This window comes from Parasteatoda tepidariorum, chromosome 11, assembly GCF_982258835.1.
Source record: "Parasteatoda tepidariorum strain Cologne lab strain chromosome 11, Ptep-v5.0, whole genome shotgun sequence".
NCBI classification, from domain to species: Eukaryota; Metazoa; Arthropoda; class Arachnida; order Araneae; family Theridiidae; genus Parasteatoda; species Parasteatoda tepidariorum.
Genome location: NC_141765.1, coordinates 2,897,982 through 2,913,008, shown reverse-complemented (window position 1 = coordinate 2,913,008; position 15,027 = coordinate 2,897,982). Strand labels below are relative to the sequence as shown.

The following is a 15,027-nucleotide window of genomic DNA, read 5'->3' as shown; positions in this document are numbered from 1 at the left end:
ATTTCGTATTTTCAACCACTGCGCAGCTTAGTACCCCGAACGTAATGACATCTTTCTTATTTTTCATCAACTGCGCAATTAACTTCGTCACATCGGACTACTAATTTGATCCATGCTGAGGCCTTCCTTATTCTAGGAGGTGTTGGTACAGTCCACATTGTCCAAGTTTGATTTTTATACACCTCGCAAGCTATCGCAGATCATCTGACCAGATGATTTGGTTGTTTTACATTAACAGACTCTTGGCTGAGAACAAAGACGCCAAGAAGCCAACGGGCGTAGCAACACAATTCAAATACAGTTATTTCTTTAGACATACTTAATTCAGGTACCTTCAAATGAGACTTGATGGAGGTTCATTCTCAAAGCTAGATCCTTTCCAAAGATCTTCCTCAGAAGTACATCAATATAGATTATGAAATAGAAAATTCATTCAGTTAATACATTTAAAAACATAGAAATTATTCAAACATATTTTGTTTTGTTTATACGGGCACATTTATTATTCAGAATTAGAGAGGTAAGGAGTAATGGTTTGGCAGAATGTTAGCTAAAAAAAATTGTGAAATGCAGAATATATTTTTATAGCAATATTTTTATTTAAAATAATTCATTAATAAATACTTTTTATGAATAAATAAGTTTGTTTATAATTGGGAATTACTCCATGCTTATCTATATTAATGGATTGGGGCTAAAGGGAAAACAAAAAATTAAACCAGAAAACTAGTTCTAAATAAAATGGAAAGAGAAAAAAAAATTCTCATAATTGTTACAACAAAACTTCTATGCTAAGAATAAAAGAATAATATTTTCTGCAAAGCAGTATTCATAAAGCAACATTAACTAAAATATAATCTATTAGAAATATGTTATTAAAATGCTGTGTTATCTTAAAAACACTAAAAAAAAACAAAAGATTATATACAAATGTAAAACAGAAAAATCTATTTCAATTCTCAAAATAAAATTTTAAAGCTTTACGTCTCAGCTTTCCAATTATCATATTTTCCAGATAAGAATAAAGTCAATAGAAACATTCTTAATTACTGCGTCATACAGTTAATAAAAACAAAGTATTTTAGAAATGTAAAAAGCTAGGTAAAAATCAAGACAAAAATTGTTTAAAAGAAAAATTTAGCAATAAAAATTTCAATTGAACTTTTTCACCTAGCAGGGGTCTGTCTAGGTTTTTCTGAGAAGTACCCATTTTGTGAAAATTTGGACATAATTTGTGAAAAATTAAAAACTATATTAAAATATCAACACAAAAATATGGATTTATCGTTTCTTAAGGAATACAAAAATAAAATTACAAGAAAAAGTATTTTGTGAAACTACTGTTTTTTCTAAAGTTGAATTTGTGAAGGTACAGCTAAACGGTAGTAAATTCGGCTTAGACAGACCCCTGCCTAGGCATATTTTTAGAATACAGCGACTATAAAAGAATTAAAAAAGTTTTAAACAGCAATGTAAATTTAAATAAAAACTTGAATAAGAATAACTCTAAAGATAATTTAATATTGAAAATTACTGCAATTATTTTCCATATCGTTTTAGCTGATAAATTTCAAAAACTGTTTCAAAAATAAGAAGAAAAATTTGCAGTAAATGTTCAACTGGGTGTTTTCTTTTTTTAAAGATATCATGTTGCAAAATAAATAGTCACAAAACTATTTTGTCCATGTGAGATTTTCTCTTGCAATAGATTGTTAAGATGATACTTCCACGACATTTTGGCTGAAGAACCATCTGCTATAGACTCTTGCAAAATTTACACCAATCAAGCGTGTTTAACCCTTGGCTCTTTAAAAAGCTAAAGTTAAAAGAAACTGCCATGAATCGCAACTGCTACTACTCAACATTTTTAAAAATGCGACAACTAATAGTTTTTATACTTTATAAGACAATAGTAGGTAAGACAGCTCAAATTAATAACAATATGATAGGACTGTTTCACACATAAAACTTGTCAATAAAAATGCCGTACTGAGTAGGCAAAAGAGTAAGAAAAATGCCCGTCTGCCGGTGAATAATCACTATATCTTCTAAGCAACCAGGAGGAACTAAAAAAGATTAACAGACGGAGATCAACTTGAAGAGTATAACTCGTAGCTACCTTTCCCACACATTCTTTTAAAAAGTTAGCAGTTGGCATAACTGCTCACAAAACAGAAGTAACCCTAATAGGGAATTAAAAGTTTAATATGTTGTTACCTACGGCTATATATTCATAAACTTCCAGCGGTCCACGAAAAATTAAGAAAATATTTCAGAATGGGAGTAACTCAAAGAATATAAGTTGTAGCAGCCCCCAGGAAAACTTCTACATACATCTTTTTAAATTTTTGCAAAGTACAAGATCTTTTTTTTTTTTTTTTTTGCTTCAGCATTTTTAGTTGGCACAATCTAGTTCAAAAAATTGGGAAACATCCCCTTTTATTTGATTCATAAAATCAGGAGAGATCTCTATAAAATTAACAATGGCAGAATAATCAGCACGTCTTGGCAACTTCTGGTATCGGAGAAATTGAAAGAAAGAAAAAAAATCACAGAAAGGGACCAACTCGAAAGATATAACTCGTAACCATTTGGCAAACATTCATGTTTTTTTTTTTTTTTAAATTTCAAGTTTATATCTATTTGGTAGCTTGGCTATTGTAGTTAGTGCGACAGATTAAGATACGGAAACATCCCCTAAAATTAGTGAAACAGAAAAATTTACATTATAAATCTAGCTAAAATTCTTTTCTACTCCGGAAAATTCGTTTATCATCACCTGTGGCAGAATAATCAACAAGTCTTGGTAACTTCCAGTGGCTATCATCACACTGAAAACAAAACATGAGAAGAATCTCAAAGGGTATTACTTGTAGCCACTACCCTCTGGCAAACCTCTACAGGTTTTCTTTTTTAAGTATATGCAAGTTTGAAATCCACAGTAGTAGGTGCAACAAATCACAGAAGGAAAATATCCCCTCTACTCATATTTTGGTGTGTAAAGTCAACCATGATTAATAACATTTAAGTATTATCTTCAGAATAATGCTTATAACTGTTACTTTTTATTAATTGCTATTTATTATAGCAACAAAATTTGTCAGGTGAATAAAATAATGCATCATTAATTTAATAATTTTGATAATTAAAGCTTTAAAACGGAAATTATTCTTACATAAGATCGCAACTCGTTTAACTTAGTATTTCAGATTAATATTCCTTCATTAAGCTTAGGTGCCAGCATAATACTTTTAAAAAATTCATGATTTTATTAAAAATATCTTAACTGCATAACAATCGTATATAAGGGTCTGAATTTCATCCCTTTACATTCTATGCTCAGTAAATGAGAATTAACAAATTTTCTTGCTTTTTTCCAAAATCGTTGCGTTTTGTCATAGTTTGTTAAACTTCGCAAATGATAGGCTTATAATATTTGTGTTTATTTCAAGCAGAATTAACTACAATAATCATTTACTTTTTTTGATAGTGAAGCATTATAATGAATTAACATTCTAAATAGTAATAATTAAAGTAAGGAATAAAAGAACTTACCATTGAATTCGGTGTATACATATATAACATAACGTGCCGCCTTCTACAAAATGTAAATAAAAGCTTAGTGTAGGGGTAGCAATCCTTGTGTAGAAGTTGTACCCACGGAAAAGGAGTGAAAAGTTGAAACTCGGTATCGCTTAATGCACTTGTAAAACGAAAACTCAAATAACTGAAAGCAATGTGGAACATTACTTTAGAACCTATATTGTGAATCAATTTTTTCTCATCTATTTTTGATTTTTCTTATTATTATTCTATTTAAACCTAGAATAATTATGCTACATTGTAGAATAACTTTCATATAATATTTTTGAAAAAGTTAAATAAAAATGTCATACCTTTTTTTAAAAAAATTATTACTATTTTACCTCAAGACTTGAAGAAAAATGGAATTATATTGTTATGTAGTGTTATTTTCATTCCAGAGATATAATAGTATTTAATTTTAACTAGTATAATATTATTTGAATAGCTTGTACATAAAAAAAACCGACTTTAATGCTTTTTATAATTTTTATGAATTCATAAAAATTGCTGTTTTATGCTCTGGAAATGTAAAATTATTATAACAATAATTTATTACTAAAAGAAAAACACGAATAAATATTATAAATTAAGATCACTGCTTCGGAAGACATACAATATTACTTAAAATACGTGATTATTTATTTTAAAATTTTACACTTTTTTGCTTCCTCTAACCAGTACATTCATTTCCAATCAAAGAAGTTAGAGGATCGTACTATAGTAATTTAACTAAATGAGACATTAACTATGTTATATTTTAACACTGTAAAACTAAAAATGTACATTGATTTTTTTGTGGGTCATATAGGCTGATCAATGAACCATAAATTGTAGGATTTCCATTTAATCCGAAATGAGAGTAAGAAAGATATTGTAAAATACATTCTACGTTAGGTCTTTCATCAAATCAAAAAGATTTAATCTATCTACATCCACCAATGTAAAAGTTTTATCGATTAACATAATATGGGATCAACATGTACATTTATTTATCTCTGGTTAATTTTAATTATTATATCATCATTACATGTTATTTCTCAAATTTCGTGCCTATTTTTTATTTTTCTCGTCTGCGTGGGTGAAGATTTTACATACATTAATTGGCATGCATAAAGGCATGGTCTCATGATTTAAGTATTATTTTTATTTTTTAGTTGTTGGTGATGACCGTGTAAAAAATAATAGTTTGAAAAAATTCATAAAATATTTATTACATAAAAAAATACACATTTAAATAAAAAGCACATTTTAAATCACGATTTTATTAAAAAAAAAAAAGAGGTAATATAATGGATTTGAAAACTTGATTATAACAAAAAGGGTAAAAAAGGGCGCCGAGTTAACATTCCACGTGGATCAAGTTATTTTCAAATAATATATTAAAAAATTTGTATTTAACTTTAGCTGGAAGGATCCAGCTAAAAGGAGTTTTAGTTACGCCGCTGTTGTTGTTGATTTACGTCGCACTAGAGCTGCACTATGGGCTATTGGCGACGGTGTGGGAAACATACCGGAGAATGATCCGAAGACATGCCATCACAATTTTGATCTTCTGCGGAAGGGGTGGCACCCCTGCTTCGGTAGCCCGACGACCTGCGCGCGAAGTCGAGCACTTCACGGTAGCACAGTTTAACGAGGACCAATACCGCACACCCTTGGTTCCTACGCAGACTGATCCAAGTGGTCACACACCCGCACACTGACCGCAGCCAGTGATACTTGACTTCGGTGATCTGCTGGGAACCGTGTCTTAACGATCAGTCCGCTGCGGGACTTTAGTTAAGTCGCACTAGAGCTGTACATTAGGCTTATCATCCATTTAGACCTAAATCTGAAGGGGTAGGGAATTTTCTCCAGATCCCTGTACATTTGGTGCAGCAATGCGACCGACCACAGGCCTCTCGATTTCACAGATTTTAATAGCACATATATCGCATGTACTCGGTGGTGTCGAGGATCGAGCTAGGACTAGAATGGGCCTTAAAACCCCTATTAACCGGGAACTAAGCTTAAATGAAAAAAATTTGTCGCACTAATGTCAAAATATGAAAAAACAAATATTTAATTTCTCTCCTCCTTTTTTTTTCTTCTTGAAGGTGGGTTTTTTTTTGGGGGGGGGGTCTATGTATTAGCATTGCAAAATTTAGGTCTTAACTTCAATTTTTGAGGAACTTTTTCTTTTCCTTACTTAAATCCTTTTTCTTTTTTATTTATATGATCTAAATAATTAAAAACAATTTATTTAACTTCATTAACTATTTAAAACCTTCCAAGCATTGCGTCCCTAGGTAAATTTCCCTGTTATGCAACATTATTGCCCGATATGAAAAAAAAATGAAAAAAAACAGGCTATTCATTGCAAGAACGCCTAAAACTGACAGTTCGGAAGAATAAACCGAACTAATGCTCTAACTTCATTTAAAAGTACTTCAATTTCACATACACAAAAACTCACTCATAAGTAATATTTTGCAAAGAAATAAAGAATTATTACTTGCTCTTATAAAAAAAATTATTTTTCTGACATTACAACAAAACTTACAATTATTATTTATATTTTAAGCTATTTTATATTATTTTTTATATTTTATAAATTTATATTATTTTTTACTATATATGATTTTCATAAATAATTTACTTATTGCAATTAAGATTTTATAATTAAACAATTTCCAGATTACAAAATTCAAGATTCAAAGCAAAATTTAATAAAATTGTAAAAACGTTGTTGTGTGTAAGAACGTCTTTTAATAACAAATATTTTAGAACTTCCTACACTAAATTTTATTACGAAAACTAATTATGAGAATTATCTTTTTACCTGTCTCTTGATACTTATATATTTTTTTCATTAATAAATATTATATACATTAAGGAATCAAGATTGATAAATTTTTCAAAATACTTTTATTCTACTTTTACAATTTATGAAGTTTTTGGAAGGAAAAAAATTAAATCAGTATTTTAAAATAAAGTAAATGTCTCTTTCATGCAGTAAGAACATGGAATTTAAAAGTAGACACATTTCTTAGTAATTATTTCGAAAAAACTTATATACGGTAAGCGATAGTTGCTAAGTAAGAAATTAATAAATAAATGTTAACCAAAAATAATCGTTTTTATTTCATGTTGTAGGAAATAATAATTATAATATTAAAATTATTTTTTATAAACTCGTATGGTGAGCGATAATTGCAATATAAAAAAAATAGTGAATCAATTTTTACATAACAAAAACATGCATTTTTTAATTTATGATCTTTGAATAATAATAATTCGCATATTAACATCCCACTCTAGAATAGGACCGAACCTAGGACGCCGTACCTTTGAGACGAACGCTGTAACCACTACACCACGACTCTTGTTCTAAACAGAGATAATTTAAATTTAAGTAATGTGTTTCTTCGTTATGTTCGTTGCATGTCAAGTTGTAGCAAATTTTTACTTTATTCAGTATTTTCTTAACTTTCATCATAGTTTAGTTATATAAGAATTAAAACTCATATTCCCCTTGTCAGTTACTGATAATGAGCCGACTCAATATTATCAACAAGCAAATATTTATAGCAAGTTTAATGAAACACAAATAATTATAAGTATTTAAAAATTAAATACGTGAACTCTCGCTACTACGATATCCGATACAACAATAACTCCCTCTATTACGATAATGTTCCGTGGTCCCGCCAAACTTGCATATGGATTAATGTTATCTTCCTCTCAATATAACGATATTCTCTGAAGCAGTAAACCTCTGTAAAACGATTTTTTTTTCAAATTTCAACATTATTTTCTATTTTTTTTTATTGGTTTTCAAATAATGTAAAATGCCTTTTTGTCATCTTTTACCCTTTTTTTTATCTTTTCTGATAAAAGGGTCACTGCTGGTTATGATCTTCCACCCCACTGTTATTTCTTTGCACATCAGAGAATGGCTTTTGTATTCAAATTTCATTCCCCCACTGTTGAGGTACTTAGACCACCCTAAGAGCTTCATGTTTTAGAATTGCCTCCCTCAGTTCTTAAGAAATCACCATTGTAACATCATGAGTCATAAATGACCACACACATCACAGTAACACCTGCTACCCTGAGAAGGTACTGTTTCTGTAGAAAGTGGGTGGAGCACGTTTATTGAAATTGAGGAGGAGAAAAAAATGTATACTGACCATTGGTCATCGTTCATCACTGTCACTTAATCCCTGACTTAAACTACACCTGGTGTTTTCATTTGCTAGCGCAAATTCTACGATCAGAGCTTTTCGCATTTAGTGCTGCTAACATTTTCAGCTTGGCGAGTCTTCAGTGTATTGGATATTTTTTACTAGTGTAATTTAGCATAAGATGGCAGGGAGAAAGCAACTTTCATTTCAAGATAAACTTAACGTTATTAAAGATATTGATGATGGAATGAAACAGATTGATGCAGCTAGAAAATACGGATTATCTCAATCTACAGTTGCAACGTTTCTAAAGAAAAGAAAACAGATCGAAGATACTGTAAATTCAAATTTAATTAATCCAAAGCGCAAACGACTAAAAGGCGCAAATAATGAAAACATTGATGCTGCCGTCTTAAAATGGTTTCAAGAGATGAGAGCAACAAATATCCCGATAAATGGGCCCTTGTTATGCACACAAGCACGTAAATTCGCAGTAATGCTAGGGAACGAAACTTTCAAAGCTAGTAATGGTTGGCTAATGCGTTTTCGGGATCGACATGGAATAGCTTTCCAGGAAGTTCACGGAGAGAAAAAATCTGCTCCGATTAACGAAGCAAATGAATGGAAGCAAGAGAAGATGACAGATATTCTTCAAAAGTATAAACCAGAGAACGTTTATAACGCAGATGAAACTGGGCTGTTTTTTTCAACTCCTTCCCGATCGAACATTGGCATTTAAGGGTGAAAAATGTTACGGCGGAAAAAAAAAATCAAAGCAGAGATTGACTGTTCTTCTGTGTGCCAATAGCACAGGGACACACAAAATGCAACCTCTTGTTATCGACAAATCATTGAAGCCGGGCAGGGATAGCCTGGTCGGTAGGGCGCTGGGCCCAAATCCAAGAGGTCGTGGGTTCGATCCTCGCCGGCCGAAAACTCCCCGTGTAGTAAATGGTGACGGATGCACGTTAAATCTGTCGAGTCTCAAAGTCCTCCATGTTCCCACAACAAATCAATACCTCTGGGGGTACTGATCCAGGAGTTTCCTTGTCTTCTGGATTGGTTCAAAATTACAAGGCTACGGAGTTGAACGTAAGTAGCCGTAAACCCATGAAACTGGGTCGGCTGTTCAACGACGGTTATAAAATAAAATAAAATCATTGAAGCCGAGGTGTTTCAAGAATGTGAAAAGTCTTCCCGTGGAATATAAAGCCAATAAAAAAGCTTGGATGACTTCTAAGTTTTTTTCTGAATGGTTGTTGATGTTAGATAAAGAAATGAAAAAGAGGAGGAAAAAAATTGCTTTATTAATTGATAACTGCACCGCTCACACCTCAATTCCAAAACTACACAACGTCGAAATTGTTTATTTCCCGGCCAACTGCACTTCGATTTTGCAGCCACTCGACATGGGCATAATCAAGTGTTTCAAAGGATACTACTAGAAGCGTTTGGTTGAATCGATACTTGTCAACATCGAAAATGAAGTAGAAGATCCTTTTAAAACTGTGAATGTCAAGGAAGCATGTGATATTATTGCTGGTAGTTGGTGGGAGGTAACAGAAAAAACTATTCAAAGTTGTTGGAAAAAGGCCGGTTTGTGTGTCTTGGAAGATAAAATTGTTTCTAATAGTGAAGAAAATTCCACAGACAGTGATCTTTCAGATAATCAAGAATTTGTTTTGAATCTTCAAAAATCTTTATCCCAACTTGAGGAAAAAATGGGTAAAACATATGGTGTTAAAGTGGAGGACTATTTAACTGCCTATGACGATCTCACAATTTTCGCAGGAGTTAGTGATGAAGAGATTCTCTCTGAAATTACGGAAGAAATGGAAAATAATGATGAGGAAGAAGATGGTGATGATGATCCATGTGTATCACAGTCCGTATTGTCACCCCATGAAGCTCTTCAATCCGTAAAATCTCTAAAGACATTTTTCTCAAGTCTTCCATTCACAAATGAAAATCATTTTCGGGCATTGGACTCTATGCATACTTTGTTGGTTGACTTAACAGTCAGAAAAATGAATAAACAAACAAAAATATCGGATTTTTTTCAATAAAAATGTTTTTTTAAGGTAAGTTTACAATCTTATGTTCTGTATTTATATCCATTGTTTTTAATGCTTAACCGTAATAAACACTTTGCAAATTAATTTTTTCGATAATATATAAATATATTTATAGTTAATGAATATATAACATTAAATTTCAAAAAATCTTATTGCGTCCCAGAATTATGTGGGCCCTCGATATAACAATATATCCCTCTACAACAATATTCTTATTTGGTCCGCAAAATATTGTTGTAGCGAGGTTTTACATGAATTGTAATGAAAATCTGCAATGTACAGTTTATTCGAATTCAAGAGAGACGTAGAAGATTATCTTTCTTGGGCTCTCACAGGTTCACCCTTTTTGTTTGAAACATTTTTAATATTAAATTTACGTTTATAATCCCAAAAAATTTACGTAAATATAACTATGCAACGAAACGTCAATTTTTCGTTAAAATAACGACTTTAAAAAACGGTCGAAAAATGGGTAAAATATGCACGTTAATAAAAAACGTATTTTTTATTATATATGATTTTCATATAAGATTTTATTAAGAAACAATTTCTAGATTATTAAATTCCAGATTCAAAACAAAATGTAATCAATTTTTTCCTATGTAAAAAGTTTTTTAATAAGAACAATTATTTTAAAACTTCCTGCACTAAATTTTATTACGGAAACTAATTGTGAAAATTCCTTTTTATCTGCCTAACTTATACGTATGCTTTTTTTTTCTTTCAGTAATGAAGATATATACTACATTAAAGAAACAAGATTGATACATTTTTCAAAATACTTAAATTTTACTTTTGTTATTTATGAAGTTTTCGTAAAAAAAAAAAAATTTAAATCATTGTTTTAAAATAAATGTTTCTTTCATTGCAGTAAGAACATGGAATTTAAAAGTAGACAAATTTCTTAGTAATTATTAATTATATTTTAAAAACTCCTTTTCAAATAATATCCTTCTTGGGCACTCACACCCTTTTTTTAGAAACATTTTTACCACTAAATTTACGTTTATAATCCCAAAAGAATAACGTGAAAATAACTATGCAGCAAAGCGTCACTTTTTCGTTAATAAAACGTTTTTAAAAAACGGTCAAAAAATGGATAAAATGTGCACGTTAAAATAACGTATTTTAAGTACGTATTTTTAACGAAATATTTAAAGGGAAAATTGATAACGCTAAAATAACGTCATTTTAACGTATACGTTTTAATGAATGAAGAAATGGTGAAAATCATCACGTGAAATTAACGTAATTTTAACGTATAAGTTTTGACGAATGAAGAAATGGTGAAAATCATCACGTGAAATTAACGTAATTTTAACGTAAGCCCAAAACCTTATAACGGATGAACGGATTTTTAACGTTTATTTGCCCTTTCATGCTGCATGGGTATATATACACTGGTTATCATAAATTAAGGAAAATTCACAAAAATCGCGATAACTCAAGAAATTACACATGGAATTTTATGAAACTTACCCACAATATACAACACATAGTAAGGTATTAAACAACATAAAAAGAAATTATCAGACATTAATAGTAGTATAGAAATTAGCACATGTATAAAATAAACAAATTGGAAGTATCGGTTTGCAATAGAAAAAGTACCTTTAATATGGAATATGATTGCCTCTAGAAGCAATACAGCACAAACAGCGATGTGTGATGCTTTCAATTATGCGGTCTATCAGTTCAATAGGAAGTGAGAGCCATTGCTCTTGTAAAGCAGTTGCAAGCGTGGCAAGGGTCTGAGGGGGCGGATTGATGGCAGATACACGCCTCCCTAGAGCATCCCAAACGTGCTCGATAGGATTCAAGTCCGGGGATCGAGCTGGCCACTCCATGCGAGTAATTGTTTCCTGTTGAAGATAATCATCAACAATGCGAGCTCTGTGTGGTCTTGCATTATCGTCCTGTAACAGGAAGCAATCACCAATTGCCCCGGCATATGGGCGCACATAAGCATCAAGGATGTTGTCTCGATAAACCTGAGCATTCACGGTTCCCCTTGGAAAGACATGGAGGTATGTGCGCCCTCCTAAGGATATGCCTCCCCAAACACAGACACTGCCTCTTCCGTATGCATCTCTTTCACGGATGTTTGATGGATGATAACGGGTCCCAGGTTCTCTCCATATCAAATAACGTCTACTGTCACTTTCTAGACTAAACCTGGACTCATCCGTAAAGAGAACAGGCCTCCATTGATCTGACGTCCAGTGGACATGTTGTCGGGCCCACTGCAAACGGTCTCTCCTATGGCGTGATGTGAGCGGCACGCAAATGGCTGGTCGTCTCGCATACAGACCACCTTCGTGGAGCCTTCTGCGCACAGTTGACGTTGACACCAACCTTCCGGTGGCTGCAGCAAGAGAGGATCTAAGATGTGTCGGAGTAGCGGTTCTATTCCTGCGTGCACTTAATGTCAAATATCGGTCATCGGCACTGGTCGTAACAGTTGGCCGTCCTTGACTGAACCTCCTAGATGCCGAATCTGTGGTTTGAAATTGCCTCCAAAGTCTATGAACCACAGATGGACTCACATTTAGCCATCTGGCCACTTCTGATTGACTCTGCCCTGCCTCTAGTCTCCCGATGGCTCTCCATCGTAGTTCTTCAGGCAAATGATGCCTAGAGGTCATTATTACGAATTGGCTATCTCAGATTTTCAATGTCGCAATCACAGTAAAATTTGTGTGCTTTCTCTCAAACTTGGACTTTTATGCTCCAGGCAGATGACGTAAGCCGAGTGCAGCGCCACTAATTTGCATATTGCAATTTTACTCAGCTACTCTTAGTGGACAACATATGCAAATTTTGCACGGTTTGGCTTACTTTTGAAAGAGTTATCGCTATTTTTGTGATTTTTCCTTAATTTATGATAACCAGTGTATATATATATTATACTGAGTCAAGTTTTGTGAAATGTGTGTATTTCAATGGCAAATTTTAATCTTTTTTCTCCTCTCAGTGAGGAGGGGGGGGGGAATCTCAATGAGTTAAACAGAAATAACTGAATATATAAACAATAATGTGTTTTATATACTAGAGTGAAAAGAGTGAATAATGTGATGTACATAAAATGCATTTTTCTGACTCATTGTCTTGTTTGGAAATTGAATTTTAATAATGATATAAATTTTATTTTATAATTTATTTCTTGAATGAAAGATATGCCATAAAAGTCTTTCAAGTTTAGAAAAATGTTAAGATTTTTAAAGCATTTCGAATTTGTAACTGAAACAGTTTGTATTTTACCTGTGGGAAAAGGGGAAAAACATTAATTTGTCAGTTTAACAGCAAAAGAATGTACCAAAATTAGCATTTATGTTTTAAAAATTGTCTACATAATGTATAAATGTTTTTTTTCCAAGGAAAATGTGAATTTTGATGAGGAGCTAAATAAAATTGACTGTGCAGCTCATCTGTGAAATGAAAAAAGAAACAAAGAAAAAAACAGAGGATTTGAAGTTTTTTCATACGTTAGATAAGATTATTGTAGATGTAGACACTTGTTCCATTATAACAATTGACTTTTTGTTTAAGAGTCACTTTGTTTTCAATTCAATGTACAGTAAATCAAGCTCTACGTTCTTCTCCATTCTTCAGTTCATGCTCTATGAGCAGAAAAAGTTGCTTCTAAAAGCACCATAGGAAACTTAAATATTCTACTATCTAGAGTGAACACATAAGGAATATATGTATAAGAAAACATATACAATAAAATATCTTTTTTTCTGTAATTTATTTGCATTATTCACTAATGCATTCTCATATTTTATGCTAAAAGTCTTAACCCTTTGCAGTTGTATCATAGCTCTCTGGTACCAATTATTTTTGCAAGGATGCTGACTGGTCCACTTCGAGAAGACATTTTATAAAGTGGTAAAGAATTAAAAACTAAGACCTGCATAATTTTGCTGACATGAAGGTTACATATTTTCAATAATTATCATTGATGACTTAATGTGATTTTTAGAGTTGTGTTACACATGAACATAACATTACATAAAAGCAAGTTAAAATAAACCAAAGATGCTATTATGTTTTTTTCTTACAATTAAATTGCGTTCAGTTCATTTGTAAATTACAATTAATCAAATGAACGATTAAAACGGGGAAAACCTGACTGTGTCAGGGAGTTTTATTTTAGCTCCAAAAATCAGGGAATTGTCGGGGCAAGTTGCAATTTTTCCCATTTTATACCTGGAAACTAACCAGTGTTAAAATTATCAGTAACAGTAGTTATTGAGAATCGAGTTAAACAACTCTAAATATATTACAATTATTTTTTGCAAAAATTTTGCATTTGGTTTAACTGAAATGTTCCTATCCTCATTTAATTATGTATTTTTTACACAGAAAATCTAATATTTGCCATTACAAATAAAATAATCAAATTTTTCTGATGAAAAATTGAATGATATAGATAAAATATGGTATTGATTTTAGTTGTAATTTACCTGGAAAAGTTAGGGAATTCTTTTCTGAAATTGAGAGGGTACCCTGCTAAAAAGACGTTATTCTTTTGCCAATATGTAAAAATATTTTTCTAAGTATATTTTAGCAAACTTTTTATAAATAAAGTTATAACTAGAAAAATTCCCATACAAATAAAATGGAATGTAGAAGAATTATCAAAGTTATGTTTTCAAGAGCTAGGAAGGAAATGGTTAAGTACGATTTAACGTACTAATGAAGTCACTTTAACTACTATTTGAATATCTAAATAAAATGAAAAATAATGTAAACTGTTAATAAAAAATTTGTTTCATTACAAAAAGTTAAAAATCCTTAAAATTTCTGTCACAAAGTCTGTCACAAAGCTTTCAATCTCTAAAGTCTATTATCTTGCAATTATATTCAGCATATTGTTAAATACGGATGGATTACTAAGCTTTCACTTTTTTTTTTATCAACTATCACTGTTTAGTTTTAAAATAAAAAAACTTTTTAATTACTGAACAAACCATGAATGAAATTTAAAAGAAATGAATGCTGATAAATTATTTCTATCACAGATGCTTAAAATATTTTTCTTTTCATCTTGTGGCGTAACTACCACTACGAAAATTAAACATCAATTTACTAGTATATAAGACATGCTAACTTGAATCAATACAAACAAGGTCTACCTGTAACTAAAGTCACCCAGCTTAAAAAAAAGACAAGGTGATATCAAACGCAAATTACCAATC

At 31.5% G+C, this 15,027-nt stretch overlaps 1 protein-coding gene across 1 annotated transcript; it reads left to right on the top strand.

Annotated features, from left to right (window-relative positions):
- The first annotated feature begins 7,932 nt into the window (after positions 1-7,932).
- LOC147801181 (uncharacterized) lies at positions 7,933-10,304 on the top strand. Its single transcript, XM_087155170.1, has 2 exons — positions 7,933-8,424; positions 9,197-10,304. The coding sequence occupies exons 1-2, from the start codon at positions 7,933-7,935 to the stop codon at positions 9,815-9,817; spliced, it is 1,113 nt and encodes a 370-aa protein (XP_087011296.1). The 3' UTR covers positions 9,818-10,304.
- The last annotated feature ends 4,723 nt before the right edge of the window (positions 10,305-15,027 follow it).